Source organism: Corvus kubaryi, unplaced genomic scaffold (genome assembly GCF_017639235.1).
Source record: "Corvus kubaryi isolate FWS band 111438036 unplaced genomic scaffold, C.kubaryi_AGA036_p1.0 37354, whole genome shotgun sequence".
Lineage (NCBI taxonomy): Eukaryota > Metazoa > Chordata > Aves > Passeriformes > Corvidae > Corvus > Corvus kubaryi.
In genome coordinates, this window is record NW_024581116.1 from 5,308,628 (window position 1) to 5,336,071 (window position 27,444).

Here is a 27,444-nt window from a genome sequence, read left to right on the forward strand (position 1 = left end):
CTGAACTGGCCTGGTGCATTCCTGATCTTCCAAGCTGATTCTGTTGGCTTAGCAAGTGGAGAACTGTTTGCTGTTTTGTCAAGTTAGCTTTTTTTGCCAAATTTGTGAGTAAAATCAACTCACTAAGGGGTCGGTGAATGCCAGAAACCTGCTGCAATGGGAGCAGTGGGAGTGCACCAAGGAAGCCGGGAACAAGAAGGAATGTGGCTGGCTGTTTTGACTGGCAGTGAGTCAATAGGTGCTGGGGTTTTTTTACCCAACTGTTCTCTGAGACATGCTTTAATAGTTACCCAGGTCATTTCTTGGAAGTTAAGTGTTGAACAAGATACCTTGGCTTTGAGATCTGTTTATTCTGATACAGTCTACTGTTGTTATCTGGGATCATTCTCACCCCCCAGTTCTTGGGGTTGTGTGTGATTAACTTGAAAACAGCCCAGTCATAAAGCAAATCTTTCTTGACTTTCTTCTCATTCGTGTTCCAGAGCACGCTTTCAGCCTGCAGCCCAGGCAGCTTAAGCTGATCCTTATGGTGGCTGCTGCAGTTCTCCAGCCCAGCTGTGCATTTTTGCTCTATCTTTTCCACTTGCTTGAGTAGATCAGGTCCTTTGTTAAACTGTTTTAGCCAGAAAACTCATCCAAAAATGATGTACTTATGTGTTTTCTGCTGACTATGGGGTAGCAGGAGGTTTTAACAAGTGTTGGAGTTGGCCAGAGATGGGCCCTGGGAGCATGTGGTGGTAGGCAGGGGGAAATGAGCTGGCTTGCAGCTGCAGTTAGATCCTGTTGGGCTCCCTTGATTGTAACCAAAGTTATTTAAGATGCTTGAGTCTCTGTATGCTGTTAACCTGTTGGTAGCACCCAGTTTAGAGATCGTCATTCTTGTTGAAGAATTGGTTTAAGTTCAGAGTATTTTCTTTGGTTATATTTTTTACATTCCTATTTATTATTGCTCATTACTGCTAACAAATTGAATTTGGAAGCTTTAGTTGATTTAAATAGAAGTTTTACTAGATAATTTGCTGCTATGGGTACTTTTAAATGTTTGTAGGTAATTGATTTTGAAGATGTGTGAACTGAGGTTTCTTTTAGCATTTCCTTTAGTTTTTTTCTTACTCCCTTAAGTCCAAGAAGATATTGAATAACAAGCTTAATCTTTGTTAAAACCAGAAGAATCCACTTTCAGGTACAACAATTGTACATTGTGCAATGTAGATTACACAACTGGGCTTCAAATTTTCTTGAATTCAAAGCTAAGTATACAGCACATGCTTACAGATGTGCTTACAATCTGCACATCAGGTTTTCTGCATTTCACTAAGAATTCCTGTTTCTTGTAATTCAGTGAGTCAGATGCTCAAGCAGAGGACGTCACAGAGACTTGATGCTTGGGATTAAAAGATGAGCTACCTTTTAAAATAATTGTGTATTTTAGGAAGTGAAAGCTGTGTCCAGTGCATGAGCATAGGACTTACTTGTGCCTACATTTGGTATACTGGAAATCCTGTCTGTTTTAGGGACTGTAGTGAGCCCAGAGGAAGAAGGCCTTTGTCCAGTTGATTTGGAGGTCTCCACCCTTAGCTTTAGCTAAATATCCAGCAGGTTCTGTGCCATGTTTTCTTGCTGTGGACTAGCTTTTGGCCACTGCTTGGGGTCTGCAAGCCTTCTTCATCTTTGTTCCCTGAGGAATGATTGTCAGGTGTGTATCCCTTGACAAGGGACAGGACACATCCTCCTCCCATGCCAGCAGAATATCATTCCAGCCCAGCCTACTCTGAATCCACTTTCTTACATCACACAGCCAGCTAAGGGAACCTTTGTTGTCTCTTAACAATTTTTCCTGGAACCCTGGGACAGTTTTTCCTGTGGCTTGGATGGCACCTCCATCCAACTCTTAACACTGCCTTGAAGGAGATTCCTTTGTCCCATGGTGATCGTCTGATCAGTGTGGCAGGACCTGTGCCATTGCCTCATGTTAGGCCAACAAGTCATGCAGTGGACTGTGTATTTGAGAATGATACTTGGATCTCTCTGTACTTCACACTTTCATTTCACAGCAATCTCTTTTCATAAGTGTCTATGGCTGACTTGAGCTGCTGTTGGGATGTCTGGTGGTTGTCCTGAGCAGCAGTGTGCTACAGTGACTCTGGGCTGCTCTCAGGAATGCTGCCCATCCATTGCAGAACGTTTTCTTGCTCAGCAGAGCTGGCCTCTGCAGTGCTCCTGCTGTGCAGCTGAGTGGCTGTGACCATTTTCATCCCATCATTGCACGCTTCCTTCCCTATGGGACTGAGAACGAGTGGCCTTACATCGGGCAAAAGCAACTCAACTCCTTTCCAGGGGCAAATAAAGATCTTGCAGCAGCTCTTTTCCATTATTAAATCACACCCAGTAACTCTCAATCCCATTGCAGCTCTGGGAGCTAATTTAGCTGTACCTGATTTTCAACCGTTACCTCGTTGTTTTGTTTTAGTGCCATATTAGTATTTTTGCAGTTGTTAGTCTCTGCAGTGTGTCTTGTGAATATAATCAGTCTTTGAGATTTTTGCTTTTCAAGGTCTGTATAGAAAGTACTTCAGTTCATTGTGTTACTATATTAGCAAAGGAATTAAACTACGTAAAGGTATAGTATATGAATATGGAAGGCATTGAACTGATTTTGATAAAAAGTAATTTGATATTCTTCAGCAGATTATCAGAGGGTGGAAAACAATTCTTCATAAACACGTCTAGGTAGTCATGCTGAGAATAATTTTGGAAAAAGTGTACCTATGAGAATTTGGACACTTGGTACAAGTAAATAATTACAAAATTCTGTATAGTCTGAGGAATTACACATTTTATAGCTTCATCCTTGAAAAAACCTCTAGCTGTAAAATAAACCCAAAGGAAGTATTTCATAACAAGTTAAACTTTTTTGTATTTGAGAAGTTGTTTAGCTTGATTGTTTAAAAAAATAAATTGTAATTATGATTAGACTTCTACAGCATTTAATTTGTTTTGGTTTTTGAAGTAATAAGTACTTATTATTCCTAAGGCTGATACTTAGACAGTTTTAACTAATTTCTTTTACATTTGAAGATTTATTATAATTGACACAAAGAAAATTGTAGTATCTTGTCTTGTTTGTTGTACATGTACTTAGAAGTGATAAAGTTCTAATTAATACATCTCTTGGAACAGATGTACCAAGTCTAATATTAGATGATAGTGAAGATGAGAATGCTTCATCAATTTTTGAGACGAGCTGTCACTCAGGATCACCAAAGAAACAGTCATCAGCTGCTATACATAAACCCTACCTTCATTTTACAATGTGAGTGTTTCTCTAAATGCGTATAATTAGATAGATAAAACCAGGAGACTCTACATCAGGAGAGCTAAAAAAGTTGTTTGCTTTGGGGTGGCATTGGTGTTCTGTAATGAAACACGTAAGTGCACAGATAAGAGTTTTAGATGTGGGGGTGTTCTTGGGAAAGGCCACATCCTACACGCAGGAATCAGAAATGTTTTTCAATAGTAGGTTAGAAGTAAAGATGATAACTGCAATTCTTAATTTTAACAAACTACTTCAATTTGAAAGGTTAAGAACTGAGAAGAGATGTATGAGGGAAAATATTGGAGGGGTTGTGTGCTTTTTCTTCGTCCAAAGTATGGTTGAGCTTTGGTGTATGAATCTGTTTTGGAAGCATTTTGTATAATGAATGCATTCAGCATTTTTACTGTGCTTTTTTCATTGTTTTTTGTGGAAAGTTTCAGGAAAATGGGAATTTAGAAAATAAGTGTGAAATTTGGATGAGTGTATCTTGTATAAATTGGACTGGCTACAGTAATTAACAATAATGAACATTTCTTGGTTTTGTGTTAAGAATAGTTTTGGACTACTTTATGTGGTAGTTTCTGCAGGGAGTTTGCTGAATAAAGTAAATGAAGTTAGAAAAACTGTTCATTAGTGGCACTGTTTAGTAGAGCCATCTTGTGGAAAACTGTTAAAATTTTTGTGCTAAATAATAATGCCAGAACAGAATTTATGGATAGTTGAGCTTAAAAATAAGGATTAAAGTTCAAACAGTTGGAGGGACATAGTTAAATATTCTAATGCCAAATTTAAGCTTTTGTTGTGAGCTTGGGAAGGGGGAAGTCAAACCCAGAACAACAATATATATTTGTGTGGATGTGTGCCTAAATAAAAGAATCACAAGGCTGTGCTTATTTTTGCAAAGTATGTAAGCCTCCCCTAATCTATTTTCTGAGCATTTTTGATTGTTATCTGTGTGTGTAACCACCACCACTAGAACTGAAAGCCAAAGGTCAGCAGTGTTCATTCCTGTCCCAAAATATTTAACATGAAGTAATACCAGCAAGTCTTGTTCCACTGCCCAAGTTCACTGATGGGCAGATAGAAATGCCTTAATGAGAGAAAATGCAAATTAATTAAAAACTTTCTTGTTTAATAATCAGTTTTCTATAAATGGAAAGGACTTTTAATGGAAAAACTTAATGCTTTTTTCTTCTTGTCTCATTTGTCCATAAAATTGGGCAAAAACATCAAGAGAAAGGAACAAACACAAAATCCTTTGTATGTACTGCTTAGAGTTTCTTCTCAACAACAAAAAACCAAAAAATAAGTTTTCCTTCTGTTCAGAAATCTACTGACTAGAAGTGTACAAATGCTAAAACAAATATGTTAAAATACATGACACATAGTGATTTTATTCAACCCTACTTCAGGTCCTTTTTCTTAAATAACCAATGAAATGTTCATTGGTTCTTGAAAATCTTGGGCGGCACTTAAGGGATGAAAGGGTTGACCTGGGATTCCTGAGGCTGCCGAGGAGATACTTTAGTAGTTAGGACTGACCTAGACATGATTCAATTGCTGTCTTTACTGGATGTCCAATAAATTTTCTTATATGATCAAGGAATTACTTTTAAATAAACTGGTTATAATGAAAATTGTTATGAATTTAGTATATATCATAGCTTCACACAGATGGGTTTGAATTAAATGGTTGTGGAAACAAAGATAAGACAAATCTTGAGTTACTGGCACCTGAAGTAGTTTTGAGTGATAGTAGTGTTAGTTGATGTTTTCAGACTGTTGTAGGAAGCTATTACCCATTACTGAAAGTCTTATGGATTCTAAAATATCTCCTATATATCCATCCATTGATAGCATTGGTATGTTAATTGACTTTTGTAACTGTTGTTCTGTTGCAGGTCAGCTTATCACCAGCCAACCTCTTACAGACCAAGATTACTGCTCTCTGGGGAAAGAGGTTCGGGTCAGACTTCGCACCTCGCTCCAGCACTATTGCACACCCTGGAAAAATTCTCCGTACACAGGCTCGACCTGCCAGCTCTTTATTCAGTCAGTGCCAAAACGCCTGAAGAGTCATGTGCACAGGTGATATTTCAGATTCCCTTGTAATGAGTCAATTATGTAATTCTGGTTGCATCAATATAAAGGCAGCCAGATGGAATAATGTAACTTAAAGTCCAGGTTTTCATATGCTCCTTCTATTTTCCTGTTTAAAAGAAAAAGGTCTCTAGGGGGTGATGGAGATCTCTCTAGTAACTAGTGAATGTAATTACATTTTTAACCTGCCCCCTCATCACATACCTAGTGCTGAGTAAATTTAATCTGGGTGTTCAGTGCTTGATGTTGTGTATGGATTGTTGTGCTGTGGTTCTAGATTCATTTGCTTAGTTTTAAATGTTTTACATTTCCAAATAGCTTGTGGTGAATATTGCATGAATTGCAAAGCAGTTTTTAAAACTTAAGTATTTTTAAAACAAAGTCGTTGCTTTGTAGTCTCCCTGGCACATTGACATTAAATATTTGACTGCTGTAGCTGAGTCGCAAACACTTGTTTAGAAAGTCTTTAGATAATTCTATTCTGCTGGAACATTTGTCTATAAAATACCACAAAGATGAGTAATTTTCTAATGCACAAGAACTTTGTTACTCACAACTGATGGTAACAATTAGTTCCTTAGTTGAAATGTCACTGTTTCTTTTAATTAGATCTTTCGTGAAGCTCGAAGAACAGTACCAAGTATAGTTTACATGCCTCATATTGGTGATTGGTGGGAAGCTGTCAGTGAAACTGTGAGAGCTACTTTCCTAACTTTGCTGCAAGATATACCATCTTTCTCACCTATATTTCTACTGTCTACCTCTGAGTCCATGTTTAGTGATTTGCCTGAAGAGGTACGTTTATCATGAAAGGAGGAATTGTTAGGGAGTTCTGTGTTCTTCTGAATGTTTTAATCATGTAAAATCATTTTGCTTTGTAGTGGTTTTCTAACTTAATTTAAAATATGTCATACAGAAAATATGATAATAATTAAATGTTAGTAATTTTCCTTAATGTGGGATGTCTGTCTGTATTACTGATTTTCATAAGCTCCATGCTACTCTTCTGGGAAGACAAAATTGTTCATTTTGTCAGTTGTTCTTTTTGACAAATGACTCCATTATAATTAAATGCAGATTTAGTCTAAAGGCCTGACCTTGAGCATTACATTTTCTGAGGCTCCAGATGGGGGAGGGTTCCTGGTTTTTCTCCTTAACATTTTCTGTGATTATTTTTTTTTCTCCTCCTGCCCTTTTATTCTCCTTTTACTGCAGGAGTGGCCATTGTTAGGATCATGGGATACTACAAGTTTCATTACTTTAGAAAATTCAGTGAGAATTACAAGTATTTGTCTTCCCTTTGCTGTGAACACAGCTTTAGGTAGAGTTTACTGTCTCCCGTCATGTGGCTGATTTTGAAAAGTTTGTGACTAGTATTACAATATGGTCATTGTTCATGTCTTTTTCAGTGGGCTCAGTTTTCTTACGGCTTTTTTTTTTTAGGTGAAATGTATTTTCAGAATCCAGTATGAAGAGGTTTTTTATATTCAAAGACCAAGTGAAGAAGACAGATTGCGATTTTTCAAAGGCTTAATTCTTGATGAGGCAGCAATGCCCCCACCAAGAAGGAAACAGGCTGGTAAACTAAGTTACAGTAAAACCAATAATAATGTGATCCTATTGTTTTATTTTGTGTTCCTTTCCTTTTTAAAAAGGTGTGGATAGTTAACAGTTAGTGTAATTACCATGTGACAGCATTAATCAGTGCCCAGAATAAATTTCAGAGTTACAGTTAACAGTTGTGGAAGATGGAGAGTTGTGGGGTCAAGGATGCAGTGATAGTTAGATCCACAATGCATATTAAATACATATAATGAAATTGGGAGTGGCATAATCCCAAGAGCCACTGTGGTGTTAATGTTTCCATTGTCTGACTTCTTGTTTTTTTCCCTAGCTCTTCGTGCTCTGGAAGTTCTTCCTCTTGCACTGCCGTGTCCTGCCCGGGAGCTGTCGGAAGCCGAGAAGCAGCGGATGGAGGACCAGGAGGAGAACACCCTGCGGGAGCTGCGGTTGTTTCTCAGGGATGTCACCAAGAGGCTGGCCACAGACAAACGCTTTAACATCTTCAGCAAACCGGTGGATATTGAAGAGGTCTTGTTTCAGTAATGTGCAAACAATGAAGTTGAAAATATTAGAAAAAGAATGCAAAATAAAAAAAGGAAATGGCTGAGTTAATTAGAAAAATAGATGTTTTATTCATGATCCGTCCAGTCTAAGATGCTGCTTTTTAGCTGATGATACAGTCACAGCCTCATTGTCTATGATGCAAGGATTTGGAGCATGTTCTATTACCAGTGGCCCCAGTGCATTCCTGTGCTTTTTATAACTGAAATGAGCATTTTAAAATGCCAACACTCCTGTTCCTGCCAGTGCTCCTGAAATACTTGAAACCATAAATAAAATTCTTTAATAAAAACTTTTACAGCATTGTAATCATAAACATGATAATACTGGGAAAGTGATCTGTGTTCTGTAATGCATTCAGCATTAATAGTATTGTTGCATAATTTCAGCAGCAATGCTTGTGGATGCCATTAATCACAGATGGTAGCACATTATAAGGCATTAACTGGTCGATTATGGACTGTACACACCTAACTGATGAGACAGTTTGATCTGCAAATCTATTTTCAAGTGCTGCTGTATGAATAGGATTGTATTTGGTCTGACTTTGAGATCAGATGCTGGCCCCCTGCAAGCATTGCACGCTTGCTACCTGCAAAAAAAGATCCCTACTTTTTTTCTGAAGAGAGAAGCAACTCTTTTGGAAGACATTAAAAGCTGAATATGGGACATCAGAAGTCCATCATTGTAAAAAGCAGATTTGGAGTGTAAATTCCTTGCAGGATGGAACAGGCAGGATGGAACAGGCAGAATGGAACAGGCGTCTTTTATGGGCTGATGCAGTCCTCTCTTGATTTGAGCTTTCCATAGTGTTCCATAGCTGACTGTTTTTGAAAGCCTGGTGAGCTGTTTAATGTGGCAACCTACAGTGTGAGCATGGTCTGAGCAGTAACTTGGTTTGATTTTTCCTGTGAAACTGTTTGGGAGGTCCATTATTGTAGGAAACTCTTCATACTTGTAGTAAAGGTAGTTCCTTTCTGTCAAGACTGTGGTCTAAACTTACATGAATAAGGGCACATAGAGAAGGAATAAGTCCATGTTTTGTAGATGGAGAGAATAGAAATGTGAATTTGTTATTTGAAGACTTGCCAGAATGCTGCTAATATATCACAGCACCAGAAGTCAAATGTAATCCTTTTTGTCCCACCTGCTGCATTCAGCACAGGACTAGCCTTTCCTTTTCTACAACAGCTTGTCTGCTTGACTTCCTTAGAAAATGTGTTAGGTTTGTTCCACTCCTACTTGCATTGCAGAGAATGCTGCTGTGTGATAAGTCAAGGATTTTCCTGACTAAATCAGCAGCAATATTTACAGCTTCCAGTGAGGATTTTCTGATGCTGTGCTAACAAGAAAAGGAAGCCTGTGCCTTGGCTTTCCAGTCCCTGAACCAGATATCGTCATGTTTCTGTAAAGGGAGACCAAAAGAGAATTTTTGCCATTTTAATTTGTCAAAATAAATTTCAGTATCTGTATTTAAGGAATTAAGTGACACATTGCTGTCCACTGAAATAATGCATTAATATTAGTTTATGTTGTAATATCTGTCTGCAGCCACTATATTAAAAAAAAAAAATTTACAGAACCATTATGGCTTGATCTGAATATGTATTTAACTCTTAAGTGCTTTGGCAGTGACCATCATATGTGGGTGATTTAAAAAGAAAAAAATGCAGTACTGTTTTAGAGGCTGCCAGTGTTTTTAATTAATTCTAATCTAAATCACACTGAAACATTCAAATATATATATTTTTTTCCCCTTGAAGTAAATAAGATATTCATAAATTTTTTGGGTGAACTTTGTAACAGCAGCTGTGCTGATGCATTTGACTATTAAGGCTGAAACCCTTATGGTATCATTAATTCTGTTAAACACTTTTTAGTGTGCCCTGGTGGTTGCTGAATCTCCAGTTACGATCTAAGCTCATAGTAAACTCTGACACAAGGCTTTTTCTTTGGATTGTCCTTCTGTACAGCCAATCTAACATCTGCAATCAATAAAACCTGACTTTTCTTTGTTTAACAAGTGATTGAAGAAACTATTTTATAGAAGGTATTTAAAAGCTGATAATTTGGCTGTTTAGTCTAATGAGAACCTTACCTACAAAGTGAACAAAATAGAGCTTCCCTAATTTTTCCTAGGGCTTCAAGTTAGTCTGATGGGTTTTGCTTTTTTAGTACATGACAGTCTTATAGCACCATAAAAATCTATAACTAAATCAGTCTAAAATGAAAAATACATTTACATTAAAGTGTATTCCCTCAAAAATACTATTTAATTAATTTTGAAAGATAAATTGGTGAGCTCCTGAAGGAAAGAAGCTTTGGAAATGCCATGTTCTTAGCCTGATAAAACTTTCATTTTTAGCATAAATTTGCTTAGAAATCAAAATGTTTAGTTAATGTCTTAGAGTTAAGCATGTGGAATGAATCCAAGTATAAAGATGTGATTGTTATTGTTCAGTAAGAATGCATATGGTCCTGTGTCATTTCTGTGTGCTGTTTGTTTATAGGTTTCAGATTACCTTGAGGTTATCAAAGAGCCAATGGACCTGTCAACAGTAATAACCAAAATTGATAAACACAACTACTTAACAGCCAAGGATTTTCTAACAGACATTGACCTGATCTGCAGCAATGCATTGGAGTACAATCCAGACAAAGATCCTGGAGGTAAGAATCTACTTCTTTTGGCCTACCTAGACCTGAAAGCCTGGTATTTAATCCCGTATTTTGTTGCTATTCTGGCATTTAGATAAGCTGCATGGTTTGTGATAATTAGGATAAGCAAGTCCTAAGGGGTCTGTGCTTTTAGTATTCTAAGGCATGTAGTGCACCTGGGGGACATTAGAAGAGCAGGAAAACTACAGCATTCAGAGCTGTTCTCTAATAAATTATGTTTTGTAGTTCCCTTTCAAATTTGATAGCTCCTTTTTCATATATGGACTCTGTATATGCAACAAAACCCCACTGTAATTTGGAGAGCTCTGTAGAGAATCCTCACACAATCTGGCAGTGGCCTGCTGTATTTCCATGTTAGCTTAGAACATGAAATTCGTACACAGAAATTAAAATCTATGTATTTGGGGATAGAAATAAAACAGGATAAATCACCAGGCAAGGAAGTCAGTTGCAGCTGATTAGGAGACATTAGACAGTATTGTCTTGACAAAATGTGATGGGATGCTTTCAATTAAAAAGGAATTTGTAGACTGAAATGCATGTAAAACCTGTTCACACTCCAAACTAAGGAAAGAACATCATTGTGTGCTCTTTGCTAGGGCTGTCTTAGAGTGCACATTGCCAAAAGAAAGCCTTTCAGCCAGCAGCTTCAAGAGTCATCAACAAAGCATCAACACAAAGCACCCTTTTAATGTAGGGTTCTATTTAATATATGTGATATTTGGACATCAGGGTTGATCTACACATGTAGTCCAATGTGTTAAAAAGTTCCTCATGAAATCTTATGAAATTGCTTTACCAGGTTAAAGCCTGATTTTTCTGTATTTTTCTTCTCAAAATTTTTGATTTTCTGAGGCATTTTGCCAGTGTCTCATGTGTGGCCTAGATACAGTATAGTCTGGTCAGACTTGTTTCACGTTGCCTTTTGAACCCAGTTCATATTCGTAGAAGATAATTTTTTCAGTTTATGATGCATTATTTTCTTTCAACTAAAAAAAAGTCCATTTATTTTGTGTTCCTGATAACACGCTTTCGAGGACTTCTAATGGGCAACTGATATGAACCAATTAAAGCCTTTGGTGGGCACTTGGCATTCTGACTGTATCTGAAGAGCACCTGTTTTAGGGATATTTTGATTTTCCTTGCTGTCAGAACTGAGCTGGGAGAAATTGATCTGGCTCTTCCTAGGTTCAGTTTTGGATAGGAGGTGATGAAAAATTGTTCTGTCCTCTGCTATTAACAACAGAGCATGTATTGCTCTTCTGGCATGTGGGATTTCTTGGGCTGTTGTGTGAACACACCTGAAACAGCACATTATGGCTGTTCGGAGGAAGCATTCCATGCATTCAGATCTATTCATTTAATGAATATTAACCTATAAATGCACACATTCTTTAAAGCTGGGCATATATGCTTGCTTCTGCTTCATGCTTGAATTTGCAGAAGACTCATACTGTACCTGCTTCTGTCCTGTTGTTAAGCTGGAAAAGCAGTGGGAGGACCAGACTAACTGATTTTATCTGCAGTCTGGATGTCAAAAACTGGTTGCTTTGGGCTTTTTTTCCTGGTACTTTGCTATAAAATTTCAGACAGGTTCTGTAGTAATACATGTTGGGGTTTTCTCCCTCCATTGTTTGACTGGGAAATGTTCTTGAAGGCATGGAAACATAACCACTGTATGTTGGACATGAGTGTTTGCCTCTTTGAAGCACTGCTTGGGGGAAAGCCTTGCCCATCTTAGGATTAGAGGAAAGTGGTGGTTTAGTCAAACACCCTGATTTGATTCCTTTTTTTTCCTCTCCCCTCCCCTCCCTTCCTTCTTTGCAAGGCCTTCTTAAACATTATTATCTCTCCAGAACTTTGAAGCTTAATATCTCAAAATTATGTCTGGAATGAATGCAGGGTGGTTTTTTGGTGATCATAAACCATAATGCTTCACAAATATGTGGGCAAAACCTTCCAACTTCCAGTATATTTAGTGGGCAGTAGTTTTCCCCAGAAAACATTGGGCTCTTTTGAGGTGGATACTGGATAGTCTTTCACTCAGCAGTTTTTCCAGCTGTAAAGTTTGCTGTTTCTAGAATTACAAATATTGCAAAATAAATATTTAGTGATATTCTTAATTGTTGTTTTTAAAGATTATTAAAACATTAAGTCTGCCAGTTGTAGAATATGTTTTAGACATGAATGTTGATGGCAACTGTTGAAGTACCGGCAACAGCTGGAAAAAGTAATTCAGTATGGATGGATTGACAAATGAAATATGTTTGTACTGAAGTTAAACAATGAGTGTTGTAGGTTTCATTGAAAAGCTACATTCTAGATGTCAATTTTCTCCACATATGGGCTTAGTTATTAAGTTACGATTACTTTTCAAATTTCAACAGTGGAATAATTTGTTTTGTGTGTTTCAAAGGTAGGGGAACTGGTCTGTTTTTTCCTGAGTTGCATTTAGGCTTCCAGCATGGGCAATTTAGGCCTGAAAATGTAGCACACTTGAGGCTTGTTTCTTGCCAGTTTTTTTTTAATGGATTAAAATGAGAAACAGCTACTCAGTGTAAGGAATAAAAGAATGTGTTTTAGCATGGTTTTGATCAGTTGTTAAATAATAATTAAGCAATAATTTTGGGTTAAAGAAAAAAACAACAGGGAAAGAACATAAGTGAGCCAGATCTACCTTAAAGATGTAGATGATGTCCAGTGTGATTTTGCAGTCAGTATAACTGTGAATATTCCTAGACCCCAGTGGGTAAATTAATTCCTGGACAAGTCTGTTGTTACTTTGGGACTCTTTGCACTCCACTCGATTATGCTGTGTAGATCTGCCTGTGGAAACTGGCTACACCTGATAGCAAGTTGATTTAGGTGTGTTCATAATTCACTATTTGCATTTGTTTATAGATGCCAGCATGGATTAAAGTAGCAATTTATACTTTTGAAAACTCCTATATCTCTTCAACAGCTGGGTTGTGATTTTTGAGTGTACTGTGGTTTTGATTGATCTGCATTTTCATACATCTGTAATTTTTCCCAATTACTTCTGTTTCTATCAGTGTTGTAATATACAATACAAACCAACATAGAAATGCTAAGGAATTTTTGTAATTGTGGTAAAAAAGTGTGCTGTCCTGTTTTCTAGATAAAATAATTAGACATAGAGCGTGTACTTTGAAGGACACTGCTCATGCCATCATTGCTGCTGAACTGGATCCAGAATTTAATAAGATGTGTGAAGAAATCAAGGAAGCAAGAAGAAAAAGAGGTATGTTTAACTTCAGTTATCGTAACACAACATATATAGAGGTCCTCTATGGACAGATAGGAATGGCCTCATATTCACAAGCCCTGGATCTTGTGGACCCAGTATTTATTGAAGGGACAACACAGCGGGGCAGAAGCAATTCAGGAGATTTCTAGAATGAGTAGAGGACAACTTCCTTCTCCAAGTTACAGAGGAGGCACCAAGAAGAGGTGCTGTGCTGGACCTTGTTCCCACCAACAAGGAGGGGCTGGGGAATGTAAAGCTCAAGAGCAGCTGGGCTGCAGTGACCATGAAGTGGTGAGATTTGAGATCCTTAGGGTTGCAAGGGGGTTGCACAGCAAAGCTCAGTACCTTGGACTTCAGGAGAGCTGGCTTGGTAGAGTCGCATGGGATAAAGCCCTGGAGGGAAGAGGGGCCCAGGAAAGCTGGTTAATACTCAAGGATTGCCTCCTCCAAACTCAGGAGTGATGTTTCCCAACAAAGAGGAAGTTAGGCAAACACATCAGGAGGCCTGTGTGGATGAGTAAGTTGATTCTGGACAAACTTAAACACAAAAGGGAGGCCTGCAGAGAGTGGAAACAGAGAAATACAGAGGGAGGAATACAGAGAAACTGAGCAGCCAGGGATCAGGTTAGGATCTCAGCTCTGAGAGAATTCAGCCTGGCAAGGGACAAGGAGAACAAGAAAAGCTTCTGTAGATATGTGGGACAGAATTTACAGATCTCAATATAAACATTTAAATTTAAGATGAAGTACAGAATGCATCTTAGATTCAGATAGTGCAGGTTAAAGGGTGACTGACCTTGAAACTCTTCTACTTTTTTCTATTGTGTGAGCTGGTCTGATAAAACACCATCATTCTTCTCAGAAGAGGGATACATTGCCTGCTATTACAGACAGTATTATAGAACCTGGTGAACAGGTAAATGTTGGGTTCTTACACGGATGTGGTGGAACCAGAGCTGTGTTCTGAAAGTGTGTGTAATACAGTATGATAAGAATTATGATAAGGGAGAACAGCATTTAAACCACTGGATTTTCGGTTTACCCTGGCATGTGTACAAGTGTAGTTTTGGAGATAATATATTGATTGTTTTTTAATAAGAAACAACCCATACATCCACATTAAAGGGAGCATGATGTTGACAATCCAACAGCCCAGGACTGGGAGATATAGCCACCTACTGAGTTAATGGAGTTGGTTTCAACTTGTAGTCCAAAGATGTCCAAGTCTGTGTACAGCTTCTAAAGTGACCAGGGAAAGTTATCAAAAGTCCAAACATATTCCTGGTGTGGAAACAGTGCTCTGTTTACATGAAAAGAGTCTACCTCCATGGAAAAGTTTTAAAGTTTTGAAAGTTGAAAAAGGTTGAAAATCACTGAACTATAATATTAGAACAAAATTTCATGCTGATTTAGGGATTACTGATTTCAATAATTCCAGCTTTACCTTGGCAAGTTGTTTCCTGCTTTGGTATAAAGCTCCATTATTTGATTTCTAGGCTGAATTGGCTGGTCTTAACTTTCAGCTCCTGGTTCTTGAAATACTTCTGTTGGTAGACTGAGGACCCTTTATTAATAAATTTCTTTGAACTATGCAAGTGTCTATAGGCTTTCTCCAGGTTAAAATGGATACAGTTCTTTTTATTTTCCTATTCAGTCATGCATGTTTTTGTCTAATTTTGTGCAAGCTTGCAATGTGTGTCTTGAATTGTGGATAAATGCACCAATTGTAATCCGCTGTGGTTGTAAAACAGAGCTAATATAATGCCTTCATTTCTTCTCTGTACTTTTCTATTAGAACTATAAGAATATTCACAATTTTGGCTGCAGTGTCATGCTGTGAGCTGTGCTTGGTTAATTATCCAAGACCCCATGACTGTTAAAGGTTATTGCTTCCGAGGTTAAAGTAAATGTTTTTAAGAGCTCTTTGTTACAGAGAATGACTCTGTGGCTTGTAGCCGTTTCTTGCAAGTTTGCAAGAACTGGAATGCTGCCCTCCTTTTTGTGACAGTGGCCCAGTAATAGATATTTCTGGGGACAAAGCCTGCAGATTCTGTCGAAAGAAGGGCAGTGTCTTAAGTCATAATTAAGGCTGATGGTATCATGCAATGAACTTGTTAAATCAGAAAAAGCAGGTACCATTGGTGTGAGATGCTGGTAAGTTGGCCTTCAGGTAACAAGTGCGTGATGAGCAGCACCAGTTTGTGGGAGAAGACAACTCAGAGACAGGAATGGGCAGGATTCAAAGTGGATTCAGTACATTGGCATGGAAAATGTTACAGTGTCACAGGTACTTGCAGGTGACACTTGAAGATGCTTGTGCTTCTGGACAACACTTGTTGGTTTTAGTGACAACTGAGCTCTGCAGTTGGTCCAGCTGTAGAATGTGCAAGGCTAAGATCACTGATGGGATTAGCAAGGAATGCTATCCAAACCAAGTCCAAAAGACTTGGAATGCGTGGAAGAAGCTGTGTTAGATTAACTGTTTATGAACAGAGGAAAATATATCAAGCTCTTGAGGTGTGAGGAAGCCTCATGCTGTAAGGCAAACAAACACAAAGGATCAGGAGTTGTGTCAAAGATTGTGGTGGTGCAGAACACCTGGATGGTAACACTTCAGGAATGTAGTCTTGGCACTGGTCATTGTAATGGATGGAAGGGATGTGAATGCTCTGCCGTTATTCTCATTTTGCTCTGAAGAACATCCTCAGCAAGACAGCAGATCAGGACAATCACAGTGCATCTGCTCATCTAGAGTTCGACATGTGCCTCTTTCAGGGCAGTTTAAGCAAGGGATGAAAAAGGCTAAAAAGCTCCATATCCATTTTCTTCACAATTTTATTAGCAAGTTATTTAGCAATCTTACATAGTTGTGAAATGGAAGGTATTTTCTACATTGCTTTTTTTTCCCCAACTTTTCTGGTGGTTTTGTGGGGTGGTATACTTTTTTTCATTTGTTTGTTTTTTTAACACATCTGCCGTTTTTACTTAGTACTGTGACTGGTGAGTGATCTCAAAAATACTGCAGTGTAACAGGAAGATAAACTGTACAATAAAATCAGTATATAGAAGTCAAACTAGAATTTCTTGTTCCTCTATTACTGAAATGAGGTGCTGTTGTTGAAAGATGTTAAACCTAAGGACAGCAAGTTTTAAGTTGGTAAATTAAGAACTGTAAATAGATTATTGAAACCTGCAACTTCTTGTGGAGACCAGCAAATGAAAAGGTAGAAGTGATAGTTGTTTTGAGTAATGAAATGTGTTTGATACACAGTTTAAAATTTTTAGAATAGTACCTAGAAACCTATGCTGTAATTATTAATTGTGAGATGAAGGTTTCTGTGTGAATCTTTTAATTTCTGCATCCATCAGTTTTGGAGCTTCTTGATCACTTGGTTTCAGTTTCTGCTGGAGACATAGTATGACATTTTGAAGACCATTTTAGTGAATGGATAGGAAATTTTAGTTCACAAATACAAAACTTCAGATATGCGTTTATATCTTTAAAATGTGCTTAACCAGTATGAAAGTTTGCCTTTTTAGAATTTAATTAAAAAGCCTATGAAGCAGTAGAAGCAATGAGATTAAGTTATATTACAGGAAGCAAACCATACTTTTTGTTAAAAGCAGAATTGCATTTTCTTAATTTAAGAGCTCATATTGACTCTGAAATGGATCCATTTTACATAACATAGATCACAGTGGCAATACAAGGTTCTTACTCAGGTACTCTTTTTGATACAGCATACAATGCCATTATGAACTGCCACTTATTTTTGAATTATCTGTTAAAAATAAGGAAAAAATTGAAATGGTCTGTAAGAATTTACTTGTAGAGGAAATATGGATAGAAGAGTCAATCTTTGGGGACCCAAGTGTGAGAGACAGTCACATTTTTCTAGTCCATCAGAGCTGACAGTTCAAGACCATACAACCAGTAAGTTGTTTTGTCAGTAGAAACCAAATATTCTTGATTCAAATCTTTATTTTGAATGTCCAGCTAAATATTAATGGATGTATTCGTATTGCAGTATGGTGTTCCAAGTTTCTTCTTTGCTTCAGTTGTTTCCTGCAGCTTGGTTTATTTAAATAGGTATGGTTGTCTTTTGCATGCAGGCTTATCAGTGCCAGCAGAACAGGTAAATCCTCATGGTTCCACTGTACGGAAAACAGAAGCCAGAGTTGAAGAGGCATTTCGGAACAAACAAAAACCCACCATGGCTGTGTGGCCCAACTCTGCAAATAAATGTGCTTGTAAGTACCTCGGGTGACAACTGTGCAAAATTAGAGGTCCTTTCAATGGCAGACATTTGAAATGTGTCTCTGCTGCTGCTTACTGATTATCTCCAGAAGTAATTGTAGGCACGAAACACATGGAACTTTAAGAAATATTCCTTTTATGAGTACATAAAATCTCTGCCCAACATGTAAAGAAGCAGGATTTCTAATTTTGTGGTAAAGCATAACTATTTTTCTAATGCAGTATGAGTATTTTGCATTCTTCATTGTAAAAGACTGTTCTCAGTATGACAGCTCAGATCCACTAAGAACACCTTTCAGTGGTTTGATGAGTTTTCAGATTTGTTTACTCTCTGTGTATTAGCAGGTAAATACCTCTACACTGCTTAATACACTCTCACATGCGCTACATTCAGTTCCTGCCTTTAATACATTCAGTGTCATGCTGAAAGCTAGGGAAGAGATTGCAAATTTAACTGTATTTTCCTTCATGGCAATGGTTTTCAATAGTCAGTAACCATTACTGGAAGATGTTAAGATACACTTCCTGGAGCCTACTGAATTAATCCAGTTAAGTGATCAAGATCTCTAGGGTTGTGAGGTGTGATTGGGTAATCAGAGGCACTGCTAATTATTTTCAAGAGGTAAGTTGATTAGAGCTGGTAAATACACAGCAGATACTTTCATTATAAAGAATAAGACTATGAGAGAAAGTGAGTATGAGGGACATACTGATAGTTGTTCTTGGCTTTCCTGCTGAAGGTGTGGAGTCCATTATTAATATATTATTTTTAGCATTATCAATTATTGCTGATTGGTGGCAAACTGAGAGATTTAAGCAGACAAATTTTCCTTTACATCTTTGTGCTCTCCTTCATGGTGCTTTTCCTTGATGAGAAATCATTTTCTAGGCATGGTGATAACTGCCCAGAGATGAACATTGTTTATATATGAATGATAGTGTTGATGTCAAATGGTTTAATTAATTAGAGGTGTATGATTTTATTTCCCGAAGCTGTAATTTCTTCCGTTAAAGGAATTAAAGTCAACTGTATGGAATTATGGTTAGAATAAATTGTTATATAATAAATTGATGATTTGGATCCAAGCTGTTCTTTATTCATTTGGCAGCTCGTGCAAAATCAGAGAGTGGAGGGAAGGGATTCCAAATTTATTTTTTTCCATTTCCTGCAAAGTCCAGGATGGAGATTCTCCGTCTGGCTGCTCTACAGAGCACTTTGCTGGCTGTGCATGCTGAGCAGCAGACGGTGGGGTTTATAGACCTCCAAGCTGGACATCCCTTGGGAAGGGGGAGAGCAGCCGTTGCTGGTGACTTGGATCCAAAGCAGCTCTGCTACCTCACTCGCTTCCCCTCTGTTGTCGAGGCAGCAGCAGTTGTTTGAAAACTCGAGCTATCAGCTGCAGGAAATTGCCAGTGTCTCTGTGCAAACAACAAAGTTACTGTTAAGGCACTGATCCTGTTGGTATTTTCGTGATCTAGCTTGGAAGGCAAGAAAATTTGAGGCTTAGTGTGTTTGGGACTATGATCAAATGAAAATATGACTTTTAAGGCCGAGTCTGAAAAAGGTAGCTAGTCCAGGAGGGATGTGATGCATCTAGTAATCAGGAGAGAGAACCAGGAATTGATGAGCAATCAGAAATCTGCAGAAAGAATTCCGGTAGTACATGGGCACTCTTGAAGATTGATATGGTCAGTTCAGCAGAGACTGGAAATGAGGAAGAGAAGCAGTCTTAAAAGGGTACTTGGAGGATAAGCTAGAGAAGGGTGAGAGCAGAACTGGGCAGATTGTGGGGAGCTCAAATAGCAGCAAATGAAACTGTGGATTGTGATTGTTTGAATGGAAGAAGTAAGTTTAGAGAAGGGATTTCTAACAGATTATTTTAGAGGGAGAATGGAATTTTTTTTATGGTCAAGAAATACTATTTTTTATTTTAAGACTGCAATGTATTGCACAATCAGAGTAACAAGAAAAATCATGTAAGTAATTTAATTCAACAGGATAAAACTGTACTTTTCAGTTAATAATTCTGGAAATATTGCATGTTTTCTGCTGTTTGAACTTGAATTAATTTTTTCCCTTAGAGGACTCTAAGGAAAAAATCACCAATCATAACATTATTTTCTTGATAAGTTATTACTATTTTTTAGGAGCTTTGTTTTCACAGTATTGTAGAAAATAGCTGCAAAAAGGTTAATTCAGATGACAAACCTGAGAACTCTAAAAGAAATTATTGTTAAGTATCTTCTCTAAAAACAGAGTGGACTGCAGACAGTGCAGCAGCCTGCCCAATTTAAGGACCTGTTCAGGGCAAGTACAGTAGAGAGTGAGAGTTGGGATTGTGTTGGTTTGCTTTCTGAGGTTATATATTTTGTATAAAACTTTATTTAGTTTTTTAGTTGCCTTATTTTGTGAATTATTTAATTTTTTCTGATGTATTTTAGATATTTTGTTAATTGGATTAGACCAGATGGGCTGTTGGAAATGGGGCACACAAATAATTTTTCTGTGTGAAGGCATGGTGATCCATGTTCCTGAGTTACATTTCATCTGCAACTTCCATTTCCCTTGTTGAAGGTACAGCTGTGGGGATTGTGTCTCACAGTATAGATGAGTTTTAAAAATATTGCCTTACTAGGAGTTGCTGAAAATCTATTTGGGGAAGTTCTGCCACAATTTAAAATATTTCCATTACTGACTGTATTTTGAGAAGAGTGCAGGTATTGTGGTGGGAACTTAAAATGGGACATATGTCAGAAGTCTGATACAAGCAGTTTTATGATTATAGAATCACAGAATTACAGTGGTTGGAGGGAACCTCTGGACATCTTCTGGTCTCGCTCCGCTCAGAGCTGGTTGCTCAAGGCTTTGTCCAGTTGTGTTTTGAACACCTCCAAGAATGGAGGCTCCCTGTCATGCCCGGGGAACTTCTTATAGTGCTTGGCCACAACCAATAATTTATTTATCTTAATTTTGAGTGTCTTGTATTTCAGGCTGTTCCCATTGCCTCTGGTCACTGCTGAGAACGGTCTTATTTTCCCTTTCTATGGAGCTGTGTGGAAAACACAACCACCAGCAGTCTGCAGTTTGGTGTGTTTGCTAAATTAAGTGGTTTAGACGCATGTTAGCTCATAAAGCATTAGCATCTCTTTAATCATTGGGATCCTGTATAATAAAACTGTATCCAACTGCTCCATTCTGCCAGTAGATGGGGCATGGTACATACCATTTTACTGTCTTGCACTTGCTTCCTTTAGTGTTACGTATAAATAAACTCTGTGGGGAAGATTTGGCTTTGCATTCTTATCTTTTTTTTGCAGCATTTAATGATAATATACTGTAGTGATAAACTGCAGATTTTATGTTTTCTTCATACAGAAGATGTCTTTTGTGCCATATGATAAATAGCATAGCTGTGAAAATGGCATTTGGAGCAAATAAAGAAAATTTAAATCCTTTGTGTTATGCAAACTATTAAAAATACAAGTTTTATATAAAAGTCATTTTATGAAATATGAAGTAAACACAGTGCTAACTTTTCCCAGTAATTTAAGTGATTAGTGGTCTCTCTAGAAAGAACTGTAGGGATACCAAGCAAGGATCTAAAAAACTATGGCAGAAAATGTTGTTTCTAAATAAGTAATGTTTTCTGTGCTTTTTTTTGTGTTGGACTTTTTTGGTTGGTTGGTTTTTGGTTTGCTTTTTCCCCCCCAAATGGTGATCTTTGCTGTCCTATGGAACACTTTGTTTCTGCTGTATCATGGAAAGGCTTTTGTTTTGCCTGGACTACTTTTTAAAAAGATTTTTAGAAAGAAAAGGTCTTTCATTTACAGTCTTTCTCAGGAACCATTTTATTCTCAGTCTTTGTCTGATTTTTATCTGTTTAGTGTCTCTTCTTTGACCTCTCTGCTACAGTGGTGTCAGTGATTGCACTTTAGGCTTCTGTGACTGCAGCAATGCCTTATCAAAGGACATGGCAGACCAGGTACCATATGGTTTTGGTTATTTGAACTGTTTTCTCCCTTTTGGTCTGGTTCTGAGTTTGGACTCAGAAATTGGATATTGGCAAATCAACAGTCATCCAGATGCTAACATGAAATTCCTAGGAGCTGCTGTTTTGTCACTTATTCTACATTTGCTGCTCTTTTGTTTTCTGCTTCTGCCTTCCAGATTTGACTTGGATTAATTCTCACTTAATACAGAGGCAAGTACTGTTACTTGATAAACACTATTAAAAAAGATTTTCTGGAATGTGAGGATATCTTTACTCAGAGCTGGGACAACTGTCTCTTTTTGTTTCTTTGTCATTTTGTTCTGGGTAGCGTAGGAGTTGGCATTCTGGATGGGAGTAGTTTGATCTCTTGTATCTGATGCTGTCTTCAACCAGATGCTTTAAAAGAAAGTTGCAAACATTTGAGAAATATTTTTTTTCATGCCTGAGTTTGAAGGAAATACCAGCGTAGCTGATAATTCCAAGTTGATTAACAGTTCTTTTAAGCCCCATAGGCTTTTTAATTCTTCTAATTTAAAATGCAGTTTAGTGAATTTGTGGGAGTTCTAATAAATCTTGACTGCCTGTTCTTTTTTTGGGATCCCATCAAACTTTTGAACTCGGTGATACCTAGTGACAAAGAAATTTTCTTTCATCACTATTAAATACCTGCCTGTTGAATTAATCAAGTGTCTTTTTCCTCTGACAGACGACTAAGTGGGTTCTACAATTTACCTGATCAGTCACTTTTTTACATTCTCTTGTTCTCTTCTTTATAACTCAGTAACGCAAGATGGCTCAGCCTCTCTTAAGGAGGTGTCCTTGAAAGCATTATCATCACCTTTCTTATAAACATGGTAAAAAGATCTTCTGAAATAGTTTGGGGGTTTTTTTCTTTCTAAGTGGTATGTGCAAGTGTTGTAATAAAAAGTTTTCAGAACAGATAGATCCCTTCCTTCCTCTGTTTTGAAAACTGTGGCAATGTTTGCTTTAAATTGTTTTAAGACTTAATGTTTCTGTCTGCAGAAGTTGTGGATTTTCTTGGGATTATTACCCATTTATTAACTTCAGATTTTGCCTCCTTGACAGAGAAACCATCCAGTAGCCATGATTCATTCCTTCTTGTGTTTGTTAATGGCTCTCTTGCAGCAGGAAGGTGTCATTCCCTAGTCCTTAAGAGCCAACTGAAGGTACCAAGGATTTGTATAGCTGGAATATTTGCTATTGTACAGAGCTAATCAGCAGAGGGGAAATGAGCAGATCTGTAGAGGTGGAAAGTCTAAAAATTATCTCCACAGGTGACATTAATCTGATTGTCTCTTCTCTTTTGACTTCATTTTCCTCTTTAATTTTCCAGTGTGACTGTCTTGCCATGTGTTTTACTAACATAATTACTCTGGTTTCATGTAAATTATATTTTTATCTTGGTTTCCGAAGAAAATCATACCTGTGCTCTCTGTCCATCTCTGCTCCCCTAATAACTTCTGAATCATTTAGCAGAGTTCAGACAGATTTGACAGGAGTTGAGAGCTGAAAGATTAGGTTCCTGCAGTTTTTGTGAAAATTGGTAGCTGGACAAATTCACGTGTCTACTGCAGGAAAAGGTGATAGATTGAAAATGGTAGTTGAGCAGGTAAAACATGGCATTGGCCAGGCATGGCATGCACACCTCAGAAGGGAGTGTGTCCCGTGTCCTGTTCAGCTGGGGTGGGGAGGAGCAGGAGACACTGGGGTAGTTCCATGAGAAATACTGGGAAGAGCTTGAGTGGAGAGTATTACTGGGGATGGTAGGGGAAGGCAGTTGATCGGGGAAGAAAATACTGGGAATGCTGCAGCCAGGATTGGTTTGGTACCCATTTCAGCTCCTCCTTATGAAACTTGATTCCTCCTTGTTGAGTAGAAATGCAGAGGTTCTTCAAGTATTTGTTTACAAAACATAAGCTGTTACATAAACTGATAAAGATCATAAGTATGTGAAGTTGTTGTATGCAGTTCTTTTCATGTGTTTGTCAGCTCTGTGCCGTGAGTGCCCTCCATCCTAGGTGAAGAAAATGACATCTTTTAGGGATTAGTTCCACAGTCACTTTAAGCTGGTAAAACTGCAGGTCACTACTAAAGAGGCTGTGTTGCCTTGTCACTGGTGGCATATTTCCACCGTGTTGCCTGTGGCAGCACTGTCATTCATGAGTTGGAAAGCTCAACCAAAGATGTTGAAAACTAACCCAGAAAAAAATCCAACAACCTAATGTTTCAGATGGATTTAGTTCCCTTATCTGTTTTACTGCAGGAACAGTAGTGCCGGCACAAATTAGACAGTGGAAATGCTATAGCTGGCTTTGGAGGGAGAAATGGCTTTGTTAGTGGAAGCTGGCACCTCACTTTGCTTTTTAAGCCATTGTGGAACTGTGATCTGTTCTTTCTTGCTGCTTATCTCTGGCTGCAGTTTGGGGACTTTGTGAGTAGAAACTCCAGAGACTTTCAAGTGGACTATTTAGTGCCTCTTGGTAAGGAATGTGGAGCTACTGGAAGCAGCTAAATTACTGTGGCAGGTACATAGATATCCTGGATGATGCATAAGAGAGTGTAAGTTGCTGGTTATAAGTGCTTTCTCAAGCAACCTCTTTGAGTTACTTTGCACACAAGACAAGAAAGGTGTTGAGGATTTTGATCACGGAAGAAAAACTTAAAACATGTCAATTGCTTTAAGTGGTTCTTGATACTGAACTAGACTGAAAATCTGGATCCATGGTGAACTTGCTTGCCATGAGAATCTTCTTTGGGTTTTAATCCTCAGGAATTCTTCATGAAATAAAGTAACAACAGAGAATTTACTGTTTGATGGATGTCATTTTTATCATTTACTGACAGAGGAAGAGGAGTCACATTCTCTGATGTGTTTTAAGCAGTGTGGAAGCATGGAAGGGTCTTTTCTGCTGTGTATAAAATGAACTTGTTAGCATTGAATACTGTGCTGCACTCACTGTACTGTAGTAGTCAAACTACAGAAATTTCAAGAGAAAGATCTCTGCTTTGCTGCCTCTTATTAGGGCTCTTCCACGTTAAGGGAAGCAGACTTGCTTGTTAATAATTGACAGTCTTTGAATCATGTAATTATGTCTGCTTTCTTTTCCAACTGTTAACTTCATTTCTCTGTAGTCTACAGTTTTGTCACTGTGCTGCTGGATTTGGGGGACAGCAACAGTGCATACCTCAGCTCTGAAGCTTCTGTACCATTTACCCATGTTTTTATGATCTCATTTCCTGAGACCATACTAAACAGAAAGGTCACAATTATGTCTAGGTCTTGCAGAAATGCTTCAGGAAAGTGGGAAGGAGTTGAATTTTTTTGGTTCAAGTTGTTTAGGTTTTTTTTTGGTTGGTTGGTTGGTTTTTACTATCACTTTTTTTTAATAGCCAAGAACTGTGCTCTGCTCTGGACAGGGTTGGTGCTTATTTCACTAGATGTTGTCATTACTTAGTGTATCTGACTGGAGGATCTCCAAGCAGCACCTGTCAGTGGGCAAGAATTCAGAATTTCTGAAAGTCTGCTACAGGTTTCATTTTACTTAACAGACTAGTCCTTCTGAAGTAAGGACAGTACAGAATTTCTTTTTAATCACACCTAGGGGAAATGCCGTCTGCCTTGTTTATGGGTCTTTCAAATGACTCTGAAATTGTCTTAACGTAGGAATAGAAGAATTGAGAAACTTCACCTACTGCTTAAAAAAATGTAAATTTGTATTCAGGATTAGTTGCATTGTATTACATAGCACTTTAAAAAATGCTGTCTGCATGGATTGTGCAGCTTGAGGGAAAAACGAGCAGGGGAAATTTGGTTTTGATACCAACTTCATGTGAACCCAGGTGAAATGTTAGGCGTGACTTGTGGTCAGACAGATACTTATTGTCATTAAAAATGCTTAGTATTGATTCACAAAAAAGCAAACCAGACAGAAGCTAGAACTGAAATTAAGATCCCTTTGGCAAATCTGTAGAGGTTATGTGAAGATTATAGAATGAATAGTTGGCCAATTTAGAAGGCAAGTGAATGTATTCATGTGTGAATAATTGGTATTATAATAGTTTGAGTTAGAGAAACTCAGCTCTATAAAGCGGAACTCTTCTGACAATAGTATTTCCACTGCCTCTGGCACAAATAGTGCCAAAAGACTGGGTATCAGTGGGGAGTTTTCTGATGAGTAGTTTTAAAAGGAGTAATTGAAAAGGTGTTAAGGTGTTAAGTTGCAATTGTTTGTACTTGCTCATTTTTTAAACAAAGTTCACCTAAAGTTTTTCTTCTGTAAATAGCTGTCCCATTCTGTTACCTACAGGAAGCTGATAGTGTGTCATGAATCATACTGACTAGAAAATAAAACGTTTTGCATTCTGCTCTTGATAGTTTACAGTCTTCTAAAATATAAACGTTAAGGTAGCAGCAATATGTTAACCCGTTAGTTCTTCCCCACTGGGCCTTTAGTTTTGCATCAGTTTTACCCTGTGGTAGCTCCTTCATCCTTTTTAAGTCATATTCAACTGTCCTGCAGGATTCAGAGATGTATTTTACTGCTTCCTGCTTCATATGGCAGCTTCTCAGGTCCATAATACTCTTGCAGTATTGCCTTTTTATTTCCAGTAAATATAAAGGGAACCAATATAGGTGATGAAATCTGGTGGCAGTGTCTACAATTCGTCACACGGTTAACACTTCTCTTGCTTGTACCACCCTTTTAACTTACCTGGAGGAATTAAGCAGAACAGAAAGACTGGTGGTCAGTTTTGTTTTTAAATGTTGTATTCCTTCCCCAACTTTTCACTCATTTAGAGGCTTGGCTGTCTGTGTGAAAGAAAAATTTGCGTAGCAATGTTTTGGTTGTTAAGGATCTGGAGCCAAAATTTCCTCTCTCATCCCAAAAGACGTTGCTGCCTCACTTTTTGTTGTTGCTTTGTCCTAATTAAAAACAGCAGTAAAAAACAACACACACAATGTTTGTTCAAAAAGTAGTGCATGAAACATTGAGCTGGACTTGCTAACTCATTTGGGAAGACCAAATTTAGAAATTTAATGAGATGGGTAACACAAGGATTAATTCCATTTTGCTTTAAAGTGATTTCTCTCACAGCTAAGAATTTTAGGAATGTACTTGTGTGTTTAGGCAAATTATGGATTCTCATCCCAGGTGGAACTCACAGTGTGAACAGAAGGGATGCCACCAGTAAAATATTTGAAGTACAATTCACTGATTTAAAAGATACCAAATATATTTGACAATATATCTGATATATCTGTCTGAATTACAGCAAAGTCAGCCTAAAAGCCAAAATCGGTGTATCTTAAAAAATTTCACCTTACTTACTTATACATTTAGGATGTACTAGATTTCCTTTAAAAGACTTTTACTCTCCTGTGTTTTATTTACCCATCTTTGCAGTTGCACTGAAGCTTCACCTATTGTCTAATACAGGATTATTTTTTTGTCTGTAAGTTTACATTTCCCTGTTTAGTTTCTGATTTTCTGCTTGAGTGATTAATGAAAATCTCTTGCACAATCTTGGGGAAAAAATACATGAACTCCTGAAAAGTTATGTGAGTAGGTTGTAGTTCATCAATAAAAGAGTGACACCGACTGTAGAAGTCATTATCAAATTGTGAATATAGTTGGAGAAAGGGGATTTTTTTTTTCCCCTCAGATCTTGCAGTTCTCCATAAAGA

At 37.7% G+C, this 27,444-nt stretch overlaps 1 protein-coding gene across 2 annotated transcripts in view; it reads left to right on the forward strand.

Moving 5' to 3' along the window:
• The window catches only part of ATAD2B (ATPase family AAA domain containing 2B), a 76,296-nt gene that overhangs the window by 38,448 nt on the left and 10,404 nt on the right, over positions 1 to 27,444 (forward strand). The window contains exons 17-24 of one of the 2 annotated variants that reach the window (XM_042032871.1): positions 3,181 to 3,313; positions 5,218 to 5,404; positions 6,026 to 6,211; positions 6,860 to 6,995; positions 7,311 to 7,507; positions 10,051 to 10,210; positions 13,359 to 13,481; positions 17,601 to 17,738. In XM_042032871.1, coding sequence (XP_041888805.1) covers positions 3,181 to 3,313; positions 5,218 to 5,404; positions 6,026 to 6,211; positions 6,860 to 6,995; positions 7,311 to 7,507; positions 10,051 to 10,210; positions 13,359 to 13,481; positions 17,601 to 17,738 — 1,260 coding nt within the window. The remainder of the gene's footprint in view (positions 1 to 3,180; positions 3,314 to 5,217; positions 5,405 to 6,025; positions 6,212 to 6,859; positions 6,996 to 7,310; positions 7,508 to 10,050; positions 10,211 to 13,358; positions 13,482 to 17,600; positions 17,739 to 27,444) is intronic. The other variant, XM_042032870.1, reaches the window with a different exon arrangement.